Below are 25,882 nucleotides of genomic sequence, written 5' to 3' on the forward strand. Positions count from 1 at the left end.
CAATCCTAAATAAGTCATCATGAACTACTGGGTATCTGCTCACAGAGAGCGCAATTTGCATGGTATTAGATGTGCTTGCCTATCGTATCTAAAAGATTTGTCTCATCTTAACTTTTCAAGTTTAAAAACCTGTATTCATGTTAGGCTAAACACTCTCAGCACATTATAAGAATTTTAACTGCTTTTGTTCTTGAAAAACTTTCTACATATTCCATTAGATTTAGAAAGTAACAAGACTTCCAGTTTCTAGGAAGTAATCTTGATCTTAAACCCACAAGGGTGCAACAGTTTCATCTTCCCTGCATGCCTTCAACCCAATCCATCTATCACACTGAAACCAACTGTTTATTAGTAGAGCACAGGTAAGCAGAAAACACCCGAACATATCTCCCAGGCTGCTGTTATTCACCTGACTTCATATCTCCAATGATACTCAGATGCTCAGGGCTCATTTAAAAGCTTGAGAATTATGGGTTATCAGAAGAGAATAGGAAAATGTAGATGTTAGAAAAAAAATAATGATTTATAAACAACACATTTTTCTACACATTTCTTCTCTACGTACGCTGATGTGCCATGATACCTCTATCTCCAATTGACACAGAACATAGTTATACATACCACAGTTTGGTGGTTAACTTGAATCACTTCATCCCCAGCATGGATTTTCTTGCACCGATCTGCAGGTGACTGAATTTAAAATAAAAGAGATGATAAAGAATACAGTTCTTACTGGTCATCATCTCTCTTTCAGCAGTATGATTGCTAAGGTATGTAAATCAGGTTAGACTGATAATTACATTCCACTGTGAAATGAAGAATGAAAGAAATATTTAGTAAATTAATTCATTGTTGTTGGAGAAAAATAATCTGTGCTACGGTACGCAATACAATAAACTGTTAAGAACGGTATGAATATATATATATATATTTGTGTGTATATATATATATATATATATATATATATATATATATGTATATATTTAGAAAGGGTAACCAAATCTTAAGGATTTCTTTTTAATTTAATTCCAGCAAAGGACTGCTTTAAGCCACCTGACATCTCTTAAGCCCATCTTTGGCTGAATGTTGAACATATCAAGACTCATTTGAAATTGCTTCATAAACAAAATTCATAACATTGCCTTTTTAGTTATTTTCTAATATTTCAATTGGTTCCAGAGAACTTCAGTAAATCAATGTTCTTCAAAGACTACATAAGAAGAGAGGACTAGGCTAGGAAGATCATACAAGTTACATGGTAACTTAGTTTCTAGGTCATTATTAGGGCAAAAGTATTGTAATCAGCATCACAATCCTACTAAGGTCACACTTTCAAAAAGCAAAGCAGTTTTGTTCTTTGTTTTTGCCTCAAAAAACACCCCCGCCCCACCAAAAAATTTCTCCTCTTCTGTCACCTATATTTACAGTCGACCAACTGTTTTACGGGGGGGGGGGGGGGGGGCGGGGCACACACCTGTGTTTAAAGGAGAAAAAGTTCCTTAAGCTTTTCATAGAGTGACAATTTATGATTTCTCTCTCAATACTGTGGCTGCCACTCCATGAAGTCACTTAATCAACTTAAACTTAGAAGCTGAGACTGACAGTTTGAAGAAAAAAAAAAGAAGAAAAAAAATCAACAAGTTGCTCAGGATCAGCTTTCCAAAAGGCTGCCATGAATTCTACAGAAATGGCGGAATTAAGTTAAATTAATTTTCAGCTGAGATAACATGCAGTCTTGAGAACATCCTCCAGGACTGCAGTGTGGATTCTTTGTGATAACCTATGTACTATAACCCCATTCAAAAATATGTGCCCCATAGCTGTGCTATGACTTTCCAGTGCAATTCCACATATGTCATGGCTTAAACTAAGAACAGTGTTTAAATGGAAGATATCCAAGAGAAATGTGAGTCTAAAAGAAGCATCACTCAAGACTCAGTTCTAGGAGGTATTGCTCAGAACATCTTAAATCAAGCTGGGCTGGTAAAAGTGTAATTTTAGTTAGATAAGAAAAGCTGCCTTGACTATTTGGCATTATTTCAGCATTAGAGGTGTTGGCTGAACGACTTTGGGAAAAATTTAATACTAGTAATTATGTTCCAGTGATCTACCTTCTGACATTTCACTACTCACACCTCCTCATTCATCTCTCTAAAAATCTTCATGGTCTTGCTATGTAGCATTGCTATTTTAGCTGAGATGTTGTTACAACCAAGACTTTCAAAATGTCTATGCAAGTGAATCCCATGTTGCCACCATTTAACATAATGGGTCTTTATTACAATATAAACTTTATCCTGTACAGACGTCAGTGTTTGCAGCTTAAATTTTTCTTGACAAAACAGGTATTTTTGTGTAGCACTTTGCCAAGTAAAATAGGGTCTGGGAATCTTCAAATTGGAAAAGTTTACTGTAAAAAAAAATAATAATTCAAATTATGCTTGGAATACTCTGCAAGATGATGTAAAAATCAGTCTCAAGGCTGTGGTCTTGTGAAGAGGTTGCAACTCTTACTCCTTTTTTTTTTCCACACAAGTAAAGAATACAGACCTCTCTGTTAAGAAATATATTTTATCATTGCTATTTAAGGAAAAGAGAAGAGAATTCATATATTTTTATTTTGTTTTTTAGATGCATATGATCTTTAAGCAAAACATCCATTTGTGAAGCTCTGCTAGGTGGAACAAATGGTTTTGATGGATGAAAAGCTCTACATTAGCAAGCACTATGCACTTGCATCCCAGGAGGTCAACTGCATCCTGGGCTGCATCACCAGAGGAGTGACAAGCAGGTCGAGAAGGGCGACTGTCCCCCTCTATTCAACCCTGGTGAGGCCCCACTTGGAGTGCCGTGTCCAGGGCTGGGGCCCCCCGCACGAGAAGGATGTGGAGCTGTTAGAGTGGGTCCAAAGGAGGGCCATGAAAATGATCAGAAGGCTGGAGCACCTCTCCTATGAAGAAAGGCTGAGAGAGTTGGGAATGTTCAGCCTATAGAAGAGAAGGCTCCAGGGTGACCTCATTGCAGCCTTTCAATACTTAAAGGGGTCTTATATAAAGGATGGAGAAGGACTCTTTACTCAGGTTGATAATGATAGGACAAGGGGAAAAGGTTTTAAACTAAAAAAGGGGAGAATTAGATTAGAGGTTAGAAGGAAGTTTTTCACTCAGAGGGCAGTGAGGCACTGGCACAGGTTGCCCAGAGAGGCTGTGGATGCCCCATCCCTGGAGGTGTTCAAGACCAGGTTAGATGAGGCCCTGAGCAACCTGATCCTGTGGGTGGTGTCCCTGCATATAGCAGGGGGGTTGGAACTAGATGATCCTTGAGGTCCTTCCAACTGAGGCCATTCTATGATTCTATGAACAAAGTCATGTCATGTCTGTATCTTCATTAGCTGGTAATTTGAGGGGTAATTAAAAGAGACTTTAACAACAGATGGAAGTACCTGTTGCTGAGGTTTACACATTCATATTGTACAAGGTAAACAGAATGTGTTCAGAATTTATTCTTCAGAATAGATTTAGTTTTGTCCTTTAGGTTAAACGTTGTCTCTATCCTATTTTCTCAGTATTCCCAAACTGTCTGAAAGATCATTTTATACCACTCTGCCCTCATTAAGGGATGGAGCATATAAATGCCTGCATATAAATCTGCATGTACAGATTTGGGTATTATTTCTTCTGAGGTCTCTCCTCCCTGAGCTCTAAGGATACCTGCAAACTCAACCAGTGCACAGTAAGTGGGAACACTGGGAACAATTCCTTCAAAGTTACAGTCCTGCTGTAGATGCAGCCCAAGACATTACTCAGAAAATACCTTTTTCATTTGGAAAACCAAATTACAAAATGACCCTATCTGAAGAATACATTTGTTTTGTGAATGAAAAGCCTCTCTCCAACATCGTCTAGAAGGGCTACTCAATAAGAAAGCTGTAATCTCCTGCTGGAACAATGCATCCTTTATAATTATTGCTTTCAAGCAAGAGAGGGAAGACATGAACCAGAAAGCTCAAGTTCCTCTAACGCTACAGAACCACCAGAGAGAAGATCTTCCAGGGAAGTGACCTGTGATGAAACCTGCTCTCTCACATTTCAGGGTTCAATGCTCAGCTAATCTGAACTGCAGAGCTGATGCGTTGGGAAAGATGGCTCCTAATACCAAACTACAAGATGAAGACTAATGGGTTTTGGAGCTAGCCAAAGCACTTCAAATTGCCAACAGATAAAGCAGAACTGTGGATTAAAATACTATGTTAGATTAGGCGTCTAGCATTGCTATGCTATTGTGTTTATTAAAAAGACAAGTGCTTCTCTGTGACCTCTCAGGAAGGTGTCAGATAAAAAGTTGTGCCAATTTCTTCTCTTCTGGAGCAGAATTGGAAAGAAAAAGGCTATAAACTTTTGTTTAAAGGGAAGATAATCTGGATTCTTGCTGTTTCCTAGAAGTTTAGCTGTCCCATAAATGGTAAACATGACAACATCAATGGGTCAGATCGCATCTGCACCATCATGACCTTACTCTGACCATGCTGCTTAGATGTTTCTCTTCCCATCTATCAAAGGAAATGGCTAGCTACTGTGTGTTTAAATCCAGAAGACACTTTACTTTCTCTAAGGCGCTACTCATTTTCACAAATATTTTAGCACACAACAGGATTTTCCCTAGACAGCAGACTGCAGTTCCTCAGTCTGCTGTGAGAACCTTAAGGCTGTTACAGTGACTGAAAGCATCAGTAACAAAAGCAGAAAAGTCATCATGACTAAAGCTTCCTGACATGGGTTTAAATTATATTCATGAATCACAAAAGATAAGCATTTTGAGGGAATGCATTAAGATTTTATTTTTATCTTCGCCCCTGGGAAATTAAACCCAATATTAGTAATTCATGGAGAGAAATGGTTCCTTTTACAATCTGAGAGAAATTCAACTGTAAAAAACATCTTCTTTCATATGTTTTCTACAGTTGGCTCAACAATGGTTCTGTTGTCTTTGTTTAGTTTTGCTAATTTTACTCAAGGTATTTTGAGCTGTAGGCTCCCTAAGATTTTGATTTCAAGGGTGAAATTCCTTACGCTTTCCTTATTCTGAGAAAGGCAGCATTCTGAGACAGAAGAGAAGTTCTGCAACAGATATCATCTATTGTGTATAACACACAGATATCCTGCCCGCAGCAAAAAGAAAGAAGAAAGATTATCAGACTGCAATTCCTATGAAGGGACAAAAACAGTATTCCCATTTTATTGAGAGGTTAACAGAACCTCACTGCAGATTAGATGCAGCAGCTGTAAATACCATGTAGGTAGTTTGTACTTTGTACAGTATGACACAGTAGCAGGATAAAACAAACATTTCTGACAGCTTCATCTTAGGAAAGTGACATCAAAATCTTCAAAAGGAATTGCCTAAGCCATTATGAAATGGTTCAGTATTGTTCAGTGGGTTGTTCTGTGTTCATTGAAAATTATGGATAGAAGACTTCCTCTCCCAAACTGATCATCTTGCTCATTTCCTAACATACAGACAGTTCTCTGAATATGGTGTACAAGGAAAGAGGTTGTATTTCAAAGGTCGTTGAAAAGTGGTCTATCATGGTTTGCTTGCTGTTTAATACTTTCAATGAGAATTAGTACAACAGTAATAATTGTTCCTTTCTTAAGGCATTGCTCAGTTCATGCAGAAACATATGCTTACTTGTCAACGTGAAGGGATGTCCTCATTTTCATGCACTTATTTATTACAAAATAAAGCTCAATAGATGGCAAATATAAAAGCTGTTTTCCTAATACTGCTGCAAACTCCACTGTGTCAGTCTACACGTAACCAAGATTTATCTTTTATTTGTAGAGCAAGGTAACTCCAAGATAGCTACCTCCTATCTTGATCAATTGAATCATTTTAGGTGTCTAGCAAGAACAAATCAAAACTGATTCTCCTAGTTCTCAACCGGGAACAACTGTTTCAATTCTGAAATAAACAAGCACAAGCATTTCTGCCGTCCAACATGCTATTGGTCCTCAACAGCCAACTAGCACACTTTTGCAAGCAAAACGTAGTCTGTAGCAAAGGGAAAGCATAAACCACAGGTAAGGTCAAAAAGGCTTCCAGGCCTGAACATACAGTATTAACAATACTTACATTTTCTGTTGTTCCAGTAATTACATGGAGACCATCATATGTTGATTTAATGTACATACCCTAAGAAAAAGACATCATGGGAAAGAATTTTTAAAGTGTTTCACAAACGATCACCATCCAAACATAACTTGCATATCTCTAAAAGAAAAGCATGTTTTCTTTGTTTTTTCCCCAAATTTTGCAGACTTTTAATATATGTCATGAGGAACTTGTATCTGGATAGAACAGTGCTCTTTGACATACCTAGAGAAGAACAGACCAAACGATTCTGGCCGTAATTAGCAATAGTAACCTAAAACTTTTACCATAGCCATCTCCACAAATGCTTCCCAGTTTTCTTGTATACTACCTCAACTACAAATATAACAGTAGCATCTGATTAAAACAAACAGGAAAAAAAATTATGAATTGCCTTAGGATGATCAGTACTTCCATTTTGTTTTGGAAGAAACAGAAGGCTTTAAAAGACCTAGAATCTCTGGTAGAGACATGCCATCCAAACTGATAACCAATGCTCTGAAGCATGCCTGCGAAATGGCCCAAAGACTTTCTGACTGCCTCACTCATCTCAGTGAACAGCTCAGTTATAAAACTCAATTATGACAACTTAAACATCAACTTTGTTAGATCTGCAACTTCTTTCAAAAAACGTGGAAAAGGCGGGACAAAACTTCGGTACCTCAAATCTGTTTTTTCATCAAGTCAAAATACAAACATTTTAATAGCAACCACTAAGGTAGAGAAAGAAGGAAAAAACGAGAGATAATTGATACATTCTGCACATTCAAGCAACTTCTGAGGAATCTCCTTTCCTCCATTCAGTTCATAGAAAGCAGGTAAATAATGAAACTTGAGTAAACATTCTCTTAATTATCTTGAGTAACGTTACCTGCTTTTTCTCATTTTAATCAGAGTGTTACAAAAAAGTCTGTTTCTAGCTGAGGAACCAGTGAAGTACAGTAAAGAGGCAAAGAAGATTTACCTAGTTGCACTAATCTAATTTGGGACCACGACTCTGACATTTTGGTAGTGGGGAGAGTTCATGAGTTTCCTAGAAGCCTAGTTTTGAGCCCCCTTTTCTATTTTGTCCTGCATAGCATGCAGCAGTAATGGCATCAAATCCAGTTGTCATGTTGGGCTGCCACAGCTTGAAGAGCACAAAGCAAGGATTTACTCATTCTTACACAGATAGGAACCCCCTAACATTATCCTTCCACTTCCAGCTCCTCTATCCACCTTAAATAATTTTTCCATTGATTGGCTCTATGAATACAGTTCCCTGCTTGGCTCAGTTACCTCAAATATAGAATGGCAATTTCTTGTACATTTATCCTCACAACACCCCTGTGAGGTAGGGAAACACTAATATATACACATTTTACAGACAGAATAATGAGCCACACGAGAGGCTGAGACACATTAATATCTTTTTTTGGCACCTAATAACTACCTGAAACCAACAAAAAACAGGGCATAAATTCCTCTTACTGTTTAGATCTAAGTGACCTGACACACACCCTGCAACATGGCAAGAGATGAAACCACAGTGACTTCGTGGTAGCAGGAATTATGAGTCAGGTCCACACAGAATACTTTCTGAAGAAAGTCACAACTTTGTTTTTACTGACAATGGGCTACTGTTTCCAACTTAAATGTAAGGGAGAAAGCATAGGAAAAATAGTTACTTAATAGTTATTCAGTGTTTAGTTTTGTGCAAAGCATTATTCTGAAGGATGGTAAGATCATCCAAATATACTATTGTGGAGTACAGTTTGCATCCAATCTAGCCTTTTCTAGAAATTTAAAACAATTTTCAGATGCAAAAGAGGAGAAAATTTCTGAAGAAAAAAAATCTTTAAAAGCCAAAATCAAGATTTTGCACACAAAATTAACAAATGCTACACTGATACTACACAGTAAGTTTAAGTTTTGTAAGAGCCATCATCATTTTGTTTATAAAGCAATTGTTAAATGGGGAGATGTAACATTTTGCCATTTCCAAATAAAAATGCGACAGAAAGACGAGCTATCCCTCCACACGCATTCCTCCACTGCTTGTTGTGAGTTATATATCATAAACAGTATATAAAGAAGAGAATGTTTTAGGGTATGCTGTTTCACCTGAAATGAAAATAAGAATACCACAAACATTTACAAATTTTCCCCTCACTGCCGCCTTGTGGCTGCACAATATCAACACTATATTTAGTGATCAAGAACACAGGAGATTAGTGTGTGCTGTTCCTTTGCACTACAACAAATTGGCAGATACACGTCTTAAATATCAAAATATAACGCCAAAGTCCCTATGATTTATAGGGATCTCTTAGGTCAAAGAAAAGGAAAGATAATGCACTTAATATGACTAGAATAACCATACAGTAACCACCCTGGGAATCAAGAATAAAAAAGTCTAGATTAAAGACCAAGTAACTCATGCTTCATTACACCACAGATTGTTCTGATTAGTTATGGGCAGAAGTTTAAGTTTACACCAAAATAAAGTGCATTGATTGGTTTGAAACATTGAGTTAAGGGTTAGAAAAGAGACCTTGGACATTTAAAAAAAATGCAAGAACAGGATCTGATATACGTTTAAAATAATTTACGCGATGTTGGATGGAAAATACAAGAAGATACTAATTCCATTTTATCCCATACTTTTTGAATTTTTACTCTTTCATTGTGACAACATCTTGATGCAGTCCCCCAAAGTTGCACTTGCCTCTTTAGCCATGAATGTGCTCCAAAATTGCAAAACAGCTCAAAAGTAAACTTGAGCGTCTCTTCAGCTTAGCCTTAGAGCTCAGATAGGACTAAGATGACCAAGGTCTATGCAGTTCTCAAAACCCTGTTCACATTTCTTCCTCAGCTTCTCCAGTATTTCAAGCCAAGTAACAAAGGAAAATTATTAGGAATGGTACTACACTAGATTCCTGGAAAATACTTTCTAGCTAGGCTAGGCATTCAGCAGTGCCCCTTTAAGTAACTGCCATGTTGTGCTCTATCTACAACTTGTATTTTATGAGTACTTTTTCTTGTGACAGGCTCATTTTATGTTCACTTCAGCAGGAAAAGAGGAACCAAGCACAATCAGTCTAATGTTCAAGCATATTCACCTTTGCATTTCTGAATCTAGCAAGCTAGGTGAATAGCTTGAACTTGAAATCCTATCACAGAACTGACTAGGTTCACTATATGACAACTATAGTTATCACATACATGAAATAGCATTAAATGAAAATATAAACAGGAGAAATTGAGATTCCTCCATACCACAGTTCTCTGATATTCTGTTCTATATTAAAAAAATATGAATAAGTAGAAAGGTACTGTTGAAGAAAAACTTTCCAAGGAAGAAGGGCACCTATAACGTAGTAACCTGCTTTTTGTCTAAGAAGAGGCATACAGTATTCTGCTTCTTTGTTAAATACACTCACTGTTTTCAAACAGTAATATTTTTTAGTCTGTCCCCTGGCAAAAGATGCTACTTAAGCTAGCCAGTTTTGTCTCCTTCTATAAGATCAATAGTGGAAAAACACATGAAATTAAGTTCTACCTAGTGATATAGATGAAACTCTTATCAAGTCCTCAAAAAAAAAGGGGGGGGGGGGGCAGAAATTATTATGATTTGCATGCTGGTGATTGCAAAGCTGACCACATTAATCAATTTTATGGCTTTTTAGAATAATTCTCTAGTCTGACAACTCCTTTTTCACCCTTACTTCACAACTGCTGCAGGATGCCTCTCCTTCTGTAGCAATACCCACTGGAGAACGTGTATGTAGCCAGTCACATGGGCTACACTAGAGATAAAGAAGAAGGATAAGAAAAAGAAATACCAAGACTCACCCATGATGTTGCATTCCATCTTTACCCAGTACATAAGAGTTTCTCCACATTACACCCTATAAAATTCCTTACCAGATTATTTAGCTTTTTTTTTTTTTGATAAGCAATAGCTACTTTTAATAAGACGTTGCAATCCCTGTAAAATATTTGTCTACTCATTCTGCATTAAGGTATTAGTCTGACCATTTACATCTACCTCTGAGTGATACTTACGTTTCCACAAAAAAAAAAAAAAGTAGTCAAATATAGTGAAGGAATTATGCATGTTAATTAAAACATCTTGGTAGTGCTTCTATCTGTTTTATGTTGTAAAAGCTCCAATCATTTTCTCAATTCCATCCATCGTATGTTTATCATATATTTACCATGTTTTACATTTCCTTTTCTTCTTTCTTTTTTTCCTCTCCCTGATCTACTTCCACTTCTTAGATATTAAATCTGAGACATTTTAAATATGTTGTTTAAGCTAGGTGAAAAAACATCTTCCGAGTCAGCAGCCAACCATGCCCTTTTCCTTTCTGCTTGAAGTCTTTCCATCTTTACAGAGGATTTTATTTAGTGACTGGTAAAGCCAGCACAGAACTGTCATGTGGGTCCAAAACGCAGAAGAAAGTTGACAATAATCCATTTTCCGCCTCCAATGTTGTACGAATCACAGAAGAAGGTCCAGAAGTTATCGAGCTTCACATTCATCCAAGCACTCCCGATGATGCCATTCAAAGCTCCAAGCTCTACCTTTACTCCTTAAACCAACACTTACTGAATCACATTCACTATGTATTAACTGAAAAATATTAGTTAAAAAAAAATAAATAGAAAAAAATCCCAGTAGCCTAGAACCAAAGCTTTTGTACAAAGTACCAAGGACAACCTGACAAAGATGATCTGTTAGTAAAACTGGTACTGTAAAAACTGGAAGGTACAATATGCACTATGAGGTGCAAATACGTAGTCCTAGGTTCCTGCTCCAGAGAGCTCACAATCTAAAGGAGCCAGCTTGATACAGAGGAAAGAGAAATGGTGGTAAACAGGCAAGGACAAAGTGGAAAAAACATCACAGTATCAAAGCATCATAGCGTCCTCCTAAGGCTTATATACTGCATAGTGGGTATTTTCCATTTTTCAAAAATAAATACAATTATTTTTTCATTACAATGACATGATACTTCTCAGTCAGCAACAAGACCCTGTTCACTTGGTTCACAAATACATATTAAAAGAGAAAGCACTATCTTAAGAACTTCCAGTTTAAACAGACAAGACAGACAGAGGGTAGAAAACAGAGGCACACAGGAGGAAGAGGTTTTCTATCTGATTATCTAGCAAGCAGGAACAGACCCACAAAACATGTTCTTGTTTACAAAAATACTGGTCTTAACATTTTTCAGTCAGTGGGTATTAACACAACCCTACAGAAAGACTTAAATGAGGAGAGTTAAAAAAAAAAGAAAGAAAAGAAAAGAAAAGAAAAGAAAAAGAAAAAAAGTCACAAGACAAAGGAAAAGCTAAGATTAAAATTGGACAAAACTCCAAAAGAGGTGTCTGAGAGAAAGGGGGAAAATTTCTTCGTTACAGCAGAAGCCAGGATTTAGAAAGGTTTACTGCAGTGGGCTGGCAGAAGAGTGAGAAATTTACAGGAGAAAAGAGAGAGAGGAGAGAACCTGTGGAAAGATGAAATCCTGGAGGAAGAGTCTGAAATGTATTCATAGAGGAAAAAAAAAGCCAGTGGTGGAGGAGAAAACAAGTAGTAGACCAAAACATGAGGCACTATGTAGTTCTCCAAAAGTGTTTCTTTCCTCATACTGTAATTATGATTTACCAGAAGAATAGAAAAATTAACTTAGTGTATAATTAAATACCTTGACATACCAAATTTGTCAAAAAAGAGGGAAAGAAAAAAAAATAATAAAACCCCAAACCCAACAACTACCAACCTGCAAGCCAAAATACTCTCCAAAACTACAGCATCCAAACAACAACTTTAGAAACCTGCTGCAGAGAAAAGCACAGCAATAGTCCTTTTTATTCAAGCAAATGGAGCAAAAGTAAACTTGGGCATGGGTTGCAAATTTTTTCATTAGGCAAAAAATGGTTAACTGCATTCTGATCACCTTCTGCTCTCTCCAAGGCTTGTCGGAAGAGATTCTAGTATTGATGTAAATTAATAGAGCTGTAATTGTTATCTGTTTTGTGTTGCAGTGGAAATTGGATACTTGAGCAAACAAAAGATCAGTGGTCAGCTCTTGAGCAGCAAACACAGACTGGCTGCACATGACTTTACAACCACCTGATTAAGTATGCAGAGTTCTTGCAATAAAATTCAATAAGCTGCTTCTCAGCAGTGCTGCACAGCCTCTGAAAAACTTATAAAACAGCTTTATATCCCTGAGATACTATGAAACATATTCCAGCATTTGACAGTTTTTGTGCATAAACCCACGCAAACTTCTTGGTTGAGTTGATTTTAGTAATTTAAATCCCTTCAGACTTCAAGATGCTAGAACAATCTGAACCATTTCTCAGGAGCTGGTATAAATTGCAAGAGCTTCTTGTTCATTTCTTCCTGTTCACTAAACTTTTTGCATACATTGGTCAGCCATACAAAATACTTCCCAGTTGGCCCAGCTGCATAAGAAATCAAACTAGCATGAGAAATTGAACTATTTTCAGACTTGAAAAAAATGGCTAAAATGTCCTATTCCTTTCCATATATACAAATTATTTAAAACAAACAAACAAACAAACAACAACACTTTCTCATCCTGGATGATGGGTTTGATTAACTGCGTACTTCTTACCAGCCCTTCACTTGGCTTGATGTTTGTAAGCTGGATCACTTCAAGGTGAGCTGACTGGGAAACCAGTGGATCAGAAGAGAGTGAAATAATGTGATCACAGACGCCAGAGAGTGTTTTACACTAGAAAGGAAAAAACAAAACAAAATATCATAATAAACATACTATTGCTAACTGGGTATCAGCTTACAACTTAAAACATCACATTTTTAAGTACATACTCGCTCACATTGTTGAATCTACAAGGCAGAGGGGAACGAGGGAGGAGAAGGAAAGACCTCATTAGTCAGCAACGCAACACAAAATCTGCTTTTTGTGATGACACCAAACTGACACACTGTCAGATCAGGGGAGAAAAAGGAGCAAAAGCTTTTGCTTCTCAGTAAAGACAGGAAGAGACCACATGTGTTGATCCCATGCACTCTCACAAGTAGGTGCCCTACCCATGAGCTGTGCTCAGGCATGCAGGGAGCACAAAGAACCCCAAGACCCCACTTTCCAAACCCTTTGCAGACTTTAAGTGCCCCCATGCCCCATTAATTTCAGTTGAAAGGGCAGATGTTCAGCACAGATGAAAATCAGGCTCTTAACAACAACGGGCAACTCCCATTAACTCTGAAGTTTATACTGTGCTAATAAAACATGCTAATTGATCTTGGTCTGAATCTCACATGCTCTGCTGGTGCCAAGTATGATTTACCGTTGCAGGCATGAAGATTACAATAAATAACCTCTTCATGATGGGATAATTCTTAAACCTATTATCCTTGGCAGCCTTTGTAGCAAGACAGAAATAAAAAAGTTTCTAAAAGGGCTGGGGCTGTCAAATGGGGACTTAGTATCTTCTCCGCACTAACTCCCTCTTGTCAGAGGCAGGGAAGCTGTGATAATTTATTTTCTAGCATTCTCTCATATTTCTGTATGCAAGCATTTTTTGAGAGTTTCAATGTTTTCTGTGGAATTCTCTTTCAGCAGCTAAAACTGATTTCTCAGTTCAGGTTTCCAAATGTGTGTTTTGTCAGCAAATTCAGGGATCAGAACATTCGTCTGGTCTCACAACTGTGGGTAACTGCAAAAGCAATTAAGAACCAGCTTAATTGCCCTCACATTTAAAAGATTAAAGCTAACCAGTCTCCTCAAATGACTGAAACACAACTACACCCAACTGCTGCACCCATAGCTTTTCCAAGACTGCAAAGCATACTTTTTCAAGTAAAAGTGTCTACAACAACATATGGAAATAAAATATAAAAATGGATATAACACCCTTGCCAAATCACCATTAGAATTCTTAGTGCCAAACTGCAGATATACCTTATGTAGAAAAGAAAGTAAAAAACCCCCATTGACAAAAAAAAAAAAGTGACTTGATCCTGTTACAGACCATCACACTGGAATTTTCTCCTCTTTAAATTACTTATGAACAATAAATTGTGATAGCATATAAATGGTATATATTTACTGAATGATGTTGAAAATGAATAAACAAATTAAAATCAAAAGGAAAATAACAAAGCATATATTACCAACATGACCTTCTTCTAGAGATATTACTTTCAAGCATAGACACACATATACACACACACACACACACAAATCCATTCTGCTTTATCTTTATTTCATGATGCAGAATCATTATTGAAAAAAAGGACGTCAAGAGACATTTAAAATGAGGTTAAGAATGCTTTGTGCTTTGCTTGAATTAGGGAGAAGTGAAAAAGTGACAAAAATAATGTTGTGATCAAGTTCACTTTTATGGCTGTTTGGATACTAAACAAGTACTTCAAGCTGAAATTTTTAAAAAGGTAAAAATGACATAAAATTCCATAATTAAAAATGTAAACGTAGGTATTTTTGTTTATGTTCTATTTTCAAATACAATACTGGTTTGTTATTTGTATTTTCATCTCTCTTGTAATTGTACTGAGAATTACTGAAAAATCACTTTTAGAGACTTACAGAACACTCCGCTCCCCACATGCAGAGAAAAGCCCTACACTATAAATTACTTTCTGACGATTACAACTGATTTTTTCATATACCTGCACACTTGTATTCACCCACCTATTCTTCCTATTAATCTCTTCAAAAACTACTATGTTTTTGAGTCCCTAGCAGCTTCAGAGCAACTTCCATTTATAAAGAATTAATATATGATTTTGTCTCCTATTCCTTACTGTGGCACTGCCAAAATGCCTAGGAGTGTTCCTACCACCTAAGAGAAGGCATGCCAATTTAGAGACTGGAGATGTGGCTCCCTGTTCAAACAAGAGTCCTTGGCTGCCTTGGCAGATGATGGAGAAGGGTGAAGAGTTAGGCAAGTCCATGATGTGACGCTGAACAGAAGCCTGTCTGGGAGGCATTACATAGCTTGCTGGGGCAGCTGCTCTCCCTCTGCTTCTCTGTCAGAGGGGGCATAGACGGTCTGTATTGTAAGCCTGAGGAGATCAGCATCCCAATATGGCTCTATAAGGTACAATTCTGGAACAAGGTGGTATGGATATTTGCCAAAAGGAGCTCTGGGAAAACTGGATGCAAAAATTACCATGTCACTATGATAAAAAACAAAACTACAACAACAAAAAAAAGCAATGTTCTTCTATGCATTTCTTAAAGATTATTCTCTTTCAGATCTTGTAACTTTCTTTCTATCTTAGATATTTCTATCTCTATTCTATCTATATAGATATTTCTATTTCTATCTTAGACATCTTCTGGTGTCCAACAGGACACACATTCCAGGCACAGTACATGAGCCACAGCAAAGTCCCTAGTGTAAACCCTAGAGTTAGAGAACACACTTTCAGATTAAGGCTTCCTGTTCTATGACCCTCCCAAAATGAAAGGTCTCATTCAATATGTGAGGATGCATGCATATTTACCTTCCCAGAAGAATGATATTTAGGGGCAAAACTCTGCTGCACTATTATAAAATCTTTTCCACGTCACAAATATCCAGATCTGACCAGGTTGAAGACAGAGAGCTTCTAAAATTTCATTAAATGTTACCAGGTTTATTACCATTTATTAGTATCAGAGGTGACAGGAAACACCAAAAGAAAATGGAAGGTACAGAAAAGCAAACAAGAAAATTCTTGAATTGTGCTCTCAGCTTCTGACCAACAGAATTAACTCTTTTCCTTTTAAAAGAGCACTAATGGACCTGAATGATTCAGTAAGACAACTAATTGAACCCACAAAGAGTTTCTCAAGAAATGGTCAATTCAGATAATGAGACCTAATCACTACATTGTTTGCTTAGTAATTATGGAAGAGCTTTGTCCAGCAACCTAACTTCATTAAAATATGTTCAATACTTGTGAGAACTGCCCTTTTCTTTAGTAGGAAGATTTTGAATGTAAGACTCACTGCTATTACATAATGAACTGGCATATTCGTGTTGCCTGGATTTACTGTATTTCACATATATTTGCACAGCACCAAAGGAATGAGTAGATGATTTGTTTTTAATTAAGCTGCTCATCTAATTTCAGAATAGCATGCATTTTCTTTCTGTTTTCTTGGTCCAACATAATTTCAAGACTTTGGGAAGAAAAAAGCAATTTTTTGGGTGATGGATCTACGTTCTGCCCAACCACCCAAAACTTTCGGCTGCCATAAGCAAATATCTAGCAACTCCTCCAGTTTTCTTCTGAATATATAAGCTTGTCTGTGTTAGAATACCTACAGAATCTCACAAGTCTCCCTTAACCGTTATACATTCAAATAATTTTCATTAAACGCTCTATGGTTAAAGAACAAGAACAGCATGGGGCACACTGGCATGCAGTAGCTGTCCTCACCCCAGTGCAAGGAAAGGGTACACAGGCTGTCACGGAAAACATGACCAGAGGCCGACACTGCCAAAACTATGCATTTCCTGACACAAATGCAAGTACCACAAATAATCTCAGAATGGATTATAGAAGGCTGTGAGGCTTACTTTAGTTATTAGCCAAGAGCCAATAGACATAAAAGGACAGTACACCGAGTAATGCAGAATGCATTTACCTCAAGTCCTTTTCTGCTGAATTCAATTTCTCAGTTTAAGGTGGTGGCACAGCTTGTGTATCTTTAAGCACACATGTCCTTTGCAGATTTTTTTCATGCTGGATAACCACTTTGGAACAATTATTTCCTCTTCATTTTTGTGAGAGAGAGGAGGAAATTAGCAAGAGAGGTTCAGCCTTCTACCTATACTGGGGATGTTATTTCACTTCAGCTTTTAAAATAAAAGTTCTAATACTATCATACATCAGAATGAAGGATCTGAAGTCTAGCAAGTACAGGCTGAAGATATAGTACTCTTTCCTGTTGAAAACTTGCCCACATTTACCAAGCCCAAGCCTGGAATATTGAAATTTGTAGATGCACAGTATAGATTTACATAGACCTGCACCGTGCAGTGTAGAGCACCGTAGTCAGTGCAGAAACATCTCAGTCCTGGTTCGTGGCTTTCCTAAACACTTCACAGCAGCTCATCAGGTTCGTTCCATATACATTGCCTGGGAGCTCATTCAAGCAACTTCTAAATGTCTAGATCCAACATTATATTCAGTGCTTTACTAAATTTTCCCTAAGCTCTCCAGACTTCACTGGAGCTTTCACCTTGGCAGATGCAAATGGAACAAATTATGCAGGTGAGAGAAATGCCTTGTTTTTTATTACTAATATTTCCTTTGATGGAAAGTAATGGACTGACATAGTATTTTGCACATATGCTACCCAATTAATTTAAGTGGAAGAAAAGCACACCAACAGTGTACATGTGTTACTCATTTTGTTCCAAACAATTTGCGAAGACTATTTTTTCATCATAACTATCCAGCACAAGCTGTATCAGAGACATGTATTTTAGTTTCACTAAAATGTGATGACAGTACGGTTCACGTTCTCTCTCAAATGGCAGTTACCTTTTGTTACTTTGTAAAACTACATTTCTGATTATGAAAATGTTGTTAACAGGATTGGGATGTTTTATCATACTTTTGTAACTGCTGATTCCCTACTGTAATGCAATTTAAAAACACCTGTCTGGTCCTTCAGTACCTAATAGATTTGTAAATATAGCAAATTAATTTGGGGGCTGTAGCTTTTCTTCAGCCCTGAGCTGGACATCTTTTCTTTCACCTTTGCAAGGTACAAATAGGAATGTTACCCAAATTAATCTAGCACTTGTCCCTTTGCCACTTTCTGACTTCAGCAGAGAAGATGCACACTCGTACGCAGTGGTTGTACTTCTCAACAGATGGTGATGAGCAAAAGGCCAAGGGGAACTGTCTCAGAACCTTATGGAGGATGTGGCACCCAGCTGGAAAGCTGCTCTGCAGAAAAGGATCTGGGGGTCCTGCTGGACACCAAGCTGAATGTGTCCTTGCTGCTAAGAAGCCTAATGATACCCTGGGTTGCACTAGGCAAAATATTGCCAGCTGGGCAAGAGAGGTGCTCCTTCCACTCTACTCAGCATTGGTGAGGCTGCACCTGGAGTACTGCCTCCAGTTCCAGGTCCCTCAGTAAAAAAGAGACATGGACATACTAGGGGCTGTACAACAGAGAGACACCAAGGTGATGAAGAGACTGGAGCACCTCTCCTACGAGGAGAGACTGAGAGGGCTGGGACAGATCATCCTGGAGAAAAAGAGACTTGGGGGGAGGTGCCTTCCAACCTCAACCAGTCTGCAATTCAGATATATTTTAATACAGCAGAGGAAACAACTGTATAATAAAGAGTATGTTAGCATGCCCACTGCTCATTATCCTTGTCAAAATAACATGCACAGCTGCTGTTACTTGTACTGCAGATAAGAGGGGAATCTACTCAATGAGTAAGATACAGTTCTAGGAGATAATTTTGTGTGAACAATGCCATTTCAGTGGTAAAGTGGTAAACACTGTACATCTTTAAGCAATTCATAGAGAAATATTCCAGGAAAATAGTAGGGTTAGGTGTTCTCTGATATGCAATGAAAGTCCACTGAGGAATAACTTTTCTAAGTATCTCCATGTGTCCATGTGCTACATTTATACATTTGCAGAAGCAGATATGAAAATGATAAGCAAGTATCAGTTACTAGATACATAAAGATGCACTGGAAAATGAGCATCTAATTGCTCCCATAAATATCAGCAGGCATTAAAAATGCCTGGCCTTTCTCAAGCCACACTTAGCTTTCAGCATGCAGGCCATCTGGACAAAGGAAAAGGGTTTGGCAAAGCCAAAAAAAGGCAAGTTACAAAAGATTAACTGAGAGAAATCAGCAGATGATAACATTTTCTCCTTTTGTTACGCAGCCCCTGTTCTCAATATAAGCCTTACACTTTACCTACAGTTCTCTTTAGTAATAACTAATCACTGCACTTTAAATAATAAATTTTCCTCTCTATTCAGTGACAAACTCATAATTGCAAATTGTACCTACACCACAGTTTTTATGTACAAAGCTAAATGATTCAAAGGAGGATGAAAAATATCACTAAAAAGCATCTAGTTGTGTGGTAGAAAATCAAGGGGAAATGTTTTATTTTACTCTGTAGGCAACCAGCTTATGTCCCAAAGCATGAAGAATGAAAGATCATACTGGTTTTACCCATGCTTTTGGACTGTAGTGCACTGATTTCTAACTGATTTTCCACAATCGCTCCTTCTGCCAGCTAAGGGGATGAGGACATCAGGGTATCTACATTTTACTTGCATCTTTCCTGATCCTCTGTGGCTAATTTACTTTGTACTGGCAAAATGATATGCCTTCTGCAGCACAGTGGAGGTGGTCATGGACATGGCTGCCTTCAAAGAGACTTGTTCATTGCAGGCAGCTCTAGGGTCAAACAAACAGACTTCTATTCAATCCTGCCCTTAATTTTACCCAGGCTAGTGAACAAGCTTAAATCTATTTTGCCAAGTGTTTGCAATACGGAAGCACCCTGGCTTAAACACATTCCCAGGGCTGAGGGGAAGAGAAGTCAGAAAAAATGTATTTGTGATGTTAAGTTTAATGTTTGGGATTAATAAATAAATAAATAAATAAAGCTTAGTTACAACTGACTGAGACAAAGCAACTTGCTGCATGAGCATTCAGGTAAGTCTAACTAGTTATAAAGTCTAACCAGTTAGCTTAAGCCACATGGAATAATTATTAATCAATTAATTTTGGTCCAAAACATTTCTTGTACTGTAGGGAATACCTCAGTAACTGCAGCAATCTTAGAACTGGCTGGGCCTGGACTAGTGTTTTTATGTACATAAAGTTTAATCAGTGAACTCAATCTTATTTTGGATGCAGACAGAATGGTTTCCGTTGGAGTGGAGTTTGCTAGACCCTCTTTGCAAGGTATAGACTCTTGAAAAGAAGCAGGTGATTACTTTTTTTCTTTAATAAGATTATCAAAATGATACTTTTGACAATGCATTCTTAGTCCATTATAGCTCTATAACAAATATTCAAATAAAGTGGGAAGGATTGAATTATTATCATTGTGGTTTCTCTGCAAGGCTCTTGGTGAAAAGACAACATCCTGATCCATTACTTGTTCTTTTCTTTTTCAATCTGGTAACTTAAAAAAATAATAATTTAAATAGCTCACATTTTTCAAAAGCTTCCAAATATTAATTTCACTCTACGGTTCTACTTTCTACAGTTTTCCAACTCTAAAAACAAAATAAACAGCAACAAAAAAACCCACACTTTTTTTCAGGAAAAGCAACATAAATTTAAGAAAGTTAAACTAAAAAAAAAAGTAAAAACTTATTAATCTGACTGAAGCCTCGCTTCTGCTTTCTGTAATTAGTCCTTCTTGCTTTGCTCTCACTTTAATACTATACTGCTTCACTTGAATTAATCTGAACTAGATACTTCCATCACATACAGCCTTGAACAGCTGGAAGGAATCAATGAATTATTTTTGAAAGATTTTAAATCTCCATTCAGACTTTTGCAACCATTAACTTAACTCCCCACATAAGCAGAACTGATACCCTTTCAAGTTGAGCAGTTTTCCATACACTTTATCATCTCAGGTTAAATTTATATAAAGATTCTAAATATAAACTAGCAAGAACATACTACTTTTCAGTTTTAAAGTAAACCAAGACATGGTTTATCACTTCATATTTAGGCCAACTATATTTAACCCATTCTTTTATATTTTACATTGTCATCTACTTCTGCTGGTATTATTTTCTGATTATATTTATTTTCTGATGATATTAATAAATTATTACAATTTTACTATTTACGTATTTATTTATTACATGGCTTTATTCATTACATGAGCGAAAAGTAATCTGGAAAAAACACACTGAGAAATATGGTAGAAAACATACTGAGAATATGATAGAAATATGAAGCATTTCTCTGTTTTCATGACTATTTCAGAAACATCAACATTTTAATGAGCAAAACACATTATTCCTGTGTGGTTTTATGCTTCTTATTGCACAGAAACCAAGTGTTTCTATGAATGAATTCACAGTGAAAATAACTTTAAGAAATATACTTTAAAGTAATTGTTTCAAAACACCTACAATTCTAGGGCAGAAAATTATAGTTGAGACATTTTTTCTTCCCCAAAGACACAATCTGCAAGTTCCATTTGGAAGAAATAAACAAAATTTAAGTTAGCAATTTCTTCTTCAAATTTTATCAGCTTTCTATAAGACCTTTTTCCTTTAGTTACATTTTATGTTTGGTTGAATAACACAAACTAGTTTACTACCTTACTACTAACATTGTGAGAGGCATCCAAAATGCTTTTATACAGCATTTGAAGCTGCACTTGCTTCAAGAGTAAACGAAAACATTTCTTTCTTGAACACAGCGCTGAAGCTATACAGTTCTGTCTCCACAGAATATCGTGTCTTCATCAAAAAGCTGACTTCAGAGTATGTTTGTTGACATTAAAACATACTATTTATGGATAAGGTGATTCAGCAGTCTCTCCACATGAACTCCTACACTGTGATCTCAGAAAGAAAGAGGTCATTCAAAAGAAATTACTGCCATTAGAATCTGAGCACATTAACTATTTTTTGACCCTACCTAATTAAAGCAAACCAAGCTGTCATTTAACTGAGGATCTTGCCTTTCGTGCGGGATGTTGCCACCTTCACCATGCTTTAGAGGGAAGTGTGAAGAATGAGTGACTCGCTAACGTTGGTGGTATCCATAGATGCATTGTGATAGCAGCAAAGTGGTCTCACATCCCCCGGCAGTGCCCACACACCCTCTTGCCCCCTGATTTGGCCCAGATGGCAGGTTGGATGAGCACAAAGTAGGCTCATTCTGCTGAGAATGGGGCAGCATCCCCACAGAAGGTGTGTGCCTGCTTAGCTCCAGCCCCTGAACCAGTCCAAAATAACACTTTTGTGATGGGTTATCCCCATCATGATGGGGATGTTCAACCCAGAACCTTCAGAACACCTGCTCTGAAGTAAAATTGCTGGACCACCAATAAGTGATGTGGATAAAAATCAACTACTTGGATCCAGTGATCCTAAGGTGGAAAATGTCTTGGTGTCCGAAGGAATGAGTATGTACCTGCCATTTAAATTATTTTTATTTTATTGATTTTTTTTATTATATTTATTTATTTATATTATATTTATATATATTTATTTATATTATTATTATATTTATTTTTATTATATTATTTTTATTTTATTTATTAAATTATTTTTATATTTATTTTTATTTATATATTTTTATTTTATTTTTATTATATTTATTTTTGATCTGGATAGGCTGCACCGATGGGCTGAGGTCAACTGTATGAAGTTCAACAAGGCCAAGTGCCGGGTCCTGCACCTGGGGCACAACAACCCCAAGCAGCGCTGCAGGCTGGGAGATGAGTGGTTGGAAAGCTGCCTGGCCGAGAAGGACCTGGGAGTATTGGTTGATAGTCGGCTGAATATGAGCCAGCAGTGTGCTCAGGTGGCCAAGAAGGCCAACAGCACCCTGGCTTGTATAAGAAGTAGCGTGGCCAGCAGGTCTAGGGAGGTGATTGTCCCCCTGTACTCGGCTCTGGTGAGGCCGCACCTCGAGTACTGTGTTCAGTTTTGGGCCCCTCACTACAAGAAGGACATGGAGGTGCTCGAGCAAGTCCAGAGAAGGGCGACGAGGCTGGTGTGGGGTCTGGAGAACAAGTCTAATGAGGAGCGGCTGAGGGAGCTGGGGTTGTTCAGCCTGGAGAAGAGGAGGCTCAGGGGAGACCTCATCGCTCTCTATAGGTACCTTAAAGGAGGCTGTAGCGAGGTGGGGATCAGTCTATTCTCCCACGTGCCTGGTGGCAGGACGAGGGGGAATGGGCTAAAGTTGTGCCAGGGGAGGTTTAGGTTGGATATTAGGAAGAACTTCTTTACTGAAAGGGTTGTTAGGCATTGGAATGGACTGCCCAGGGAAGTGGTTGAGTTGCCATCCCTGGAGGTCTTTAAAAGACGTTTAGATGTAGTCCTTAGTGATATGGTTTAGTGGAGGTCTTGTTAGTGTTAGGACAGAGGTTGGACTAGATGATCTTGGAGGTCTCTTCCAACCTAGACGATTCTGTGATTTCCATAGTTGTAGTTTTTTTGTTTGTTTTGTTTTTTTTTAATTTCGGTAAAAAGGAGCTTTTAAAATTTTACTTCAGCCCTTAGTGAGAACAATACCTTGCAACAACAATTTCCACAGGCTAATTACATTAATTGCTAATCAGTTGTAAGTCACTGCCTTTCACTTCTGTGAGGAACCTTGCTTTGTTCTGTCAAGAAGAGAACGTGGTACATGAAATCATACAGGAAGAGTTCATGGCTTTGAATTCAAGTTCCTCTGTAAGTCACCCCAGCTAACACAGCTATACGTTGGTATTTCATCACTCAGAGCTAGCTGGATCCAATGCTAGCCAGATACATTTCTGTTACCCAAACGAGAGTGCACGGATTGATAATGGGAAATGTACTCAGAGAACAGACTTAAAATAGTTTCGTCTTTTAATTTGAGAAAATTTACTTTCTCTATAGATACTACTTGTGTGTGTGGCCTCTCCCCCCAGTATCTGCTAGTTTTTCCATATTTCTCATTTAAGACTCTTTCTATGCCTTTACTAAAATTTACTACTATTTTTTTCATATCAGAGAACCTTCTTATTAACATTCACCTCTAGCATGCACAGTCCATTTTGATATCTAAAAAGGTAACTAATGTCACAGAAACACAGAATCGTCTAGGTTGGAAGAGACCTCCAAGATCACCTAGTCCAACCTCTGACCTAACACTAACAAGTCCTCCACTAAACCATATCACTAAGCTCTAAATCTAAATGTCTTTTAAAGACCTCCAGGGATGGTGACTCAACCACTTCCCTGGGCAGCCCATTCCAATGCCTAACAACCCTTTCAGTAAAGAAGTTCTTCCTAATATCCAACCTAAACCTCCCCTGGCACAACTTTAGTCCATTCCCCCTTGTCCCGTCACCAGGCACGTGAGAGAACAGACCAACCCCCACCTCACTACAGCCTCCTTTAAGGTACCTATAGAGAGCGATAAGGTCACCCCTGAGCCTCCTCTTCTCCAGGCTGAACAACCCCAGCTCCCTCAGCCGCTCCTCATAAGACTTGTTCTCCAGACCCCTCACCAGCTTCATTGCCCTTCTCTGGACTCGCTCAAGCACCTCGATGTCCTTCTTGTAGCAAGGTGCCCAAAACTGAACACAGTACTCGAGGTGCAGCCTCACCAGAGCCGAGTACAGGGGGACAATAACTTCCCTAGTCCTGCTGGCCACACTGTTTCTTATACAAGCCAGGGTGCTGTTGGCCTTCTTGGCCACCTGAGCACACTGCTGGCTCATATTCAGCCGACTATCAACCAATACTCCCAGGTCCTTCTCTGCCAGGCAGCTTTCCAACCACTCATCTCCCAGCCTGCAGCGCTGCTTGGGGTTGTTGTGCCCCAGGTGCAGGACCCAGCACTTGGCCTTGTTTGACACTGGCATAAAACATACCATGCTCTCTCTCAAGATCTTGAGATTTCCTTTTTTTTTTTTTTTTTTTCCTTTTTTCTTCTTCTTTTTTTATTTTTATTTTTAACTGTCTATTTAGCTAAGGCCACAACACTTTTTTCTGTCTTCCTAGGAGAGGAGTTAGAGGGAACAGAGACTACTTCCAATTTCAGTTCTTTCCTCAAACTTCTAATTTGCGCTTTTAAAATATTCCCTTTCAAATTCAATATATGGTTTCAAATCCCATCTTTTAATTATTCAGCCACAGATTTCTTTCCGTGTTTGTTTTTGCTTCATGAAATCCCATCCATCAATTGAAATGCAACATTCAGAAACAATCCAAGTTACGTACAACACCTACAGTCATCTTTAATCCTAAGCTTTTGTAATCAGTTCAACAGTTTGTTTGTGTTTCCTTGCAAGCTTGAGCACTAATCGTAGACCCTAATTAAGCTCTCAACAATAATTTATATGTCCACCTGTCACCACAAAGTGGTTATTGTAGATTAAAGAAATAAGCCTGTGTGAATCTGAATGATGTAAGGTAATATAACTTCATCGTGTACAGTTAGTTTTCATGTAACTATAACGAAACCTGTCTCAAATTTTTCCATTCACATATCTTAAATGAATCCCTTGGTTTCCTCAAAATTGTCCATTGAAGACTACATTAACTGATGTTTCATCAGCTCTAAACATTGCCAGCTCTCTTTCCAATCCTGTTTGCTAATTTGCAAATGATATATACTGTATATAGCAGATGTCAAAACTCTTGGCTCTTACAGCAGAAAACAAGCATGTATTGAAAACCAGGCTTTATATAATGATTTCAAACTTACAGCACTTCAACTTTTGCCAAGATTATGCAATTAAAAACTTCATTACTTAAATGCTTACAGAGATCAGCCTAGCAAAGATGATGATGTCAGCCCAACTAAAAATGCAAATTCCTTGTGTCCCAAGGGGGAAAAATGTCAGTGTAACTTAAAAATACAAGGAGACTTTTTATTGCACATCACTGTGAAATCAAAGTGTCAAAAGATTACAGAATTCAGTTTGCCATGCATTTGATATGGGAGCACTGAATAAAAAAGTATAGCAAAAGTAACTGGGAAGATCATATTTTAAAGTATTTT

At 37.7% G+C, this 25,882-nt stretch overlaps 1 protein-coding gene across 11 annotated transcripts in view; it reads right to left on the reverse strand.

Annotated features, from left to right (window-relative positions):
* Positions 1–25,882, reverse strand: part of CNKSR2 (connector enhancer of kinase suppressor of Ras 2) — a 219,174-nt gene that overhangs the window by 112,504 nt on the left and 80,788 nt on the right. For 9 of the 11 annotated variants that reach the window (XR_005813857.1, XR_005813854.1, XR_005813856.1 and 6 more), the window contains exons 6-8: positions 12,783–12,902; positions 6,133–6,192; positions 622–690 (exon numbers count right to left, since the gene is read on the reverse strand). Coding sequence is in view for 5 of the 11 variants with exons in the window: in XM_040532074.1 (XP_040388008.1) it covers positions 622–690; positions 6,133–6,192; positions 12,783–12,902 (249 nt within the window). In the remaining 6 variants the exon portion in view is untranslated. Of the gene's footprint in view, positions 1–621; positions 691–6,132; positions 6,193–12,782; positions 12,903–13,000; positions 13,019–13,222; positions 13,340–25,882 lie in introns of those variants that run through there. The other 2 variants (XR_005813859.1, XR_005813858.1) reach the window with 2 other exon arrangements.

Source organism: Cygnus olor, chromosome 1 (assembly GCF_009769625.2).
Source record: "Cygnus olor isolate bCygOlo1 chromosome 1, bCygOlo1.pri.v2, whole genome shotgun sequence".
In the NCBI taxonomy this organism is placed as follows: domain Eukaryota; kingdom Metazoa; phylum Chordata; class Aves; order Anseriformes; family Anatidae; genus Cygnus; species Cygnus olor.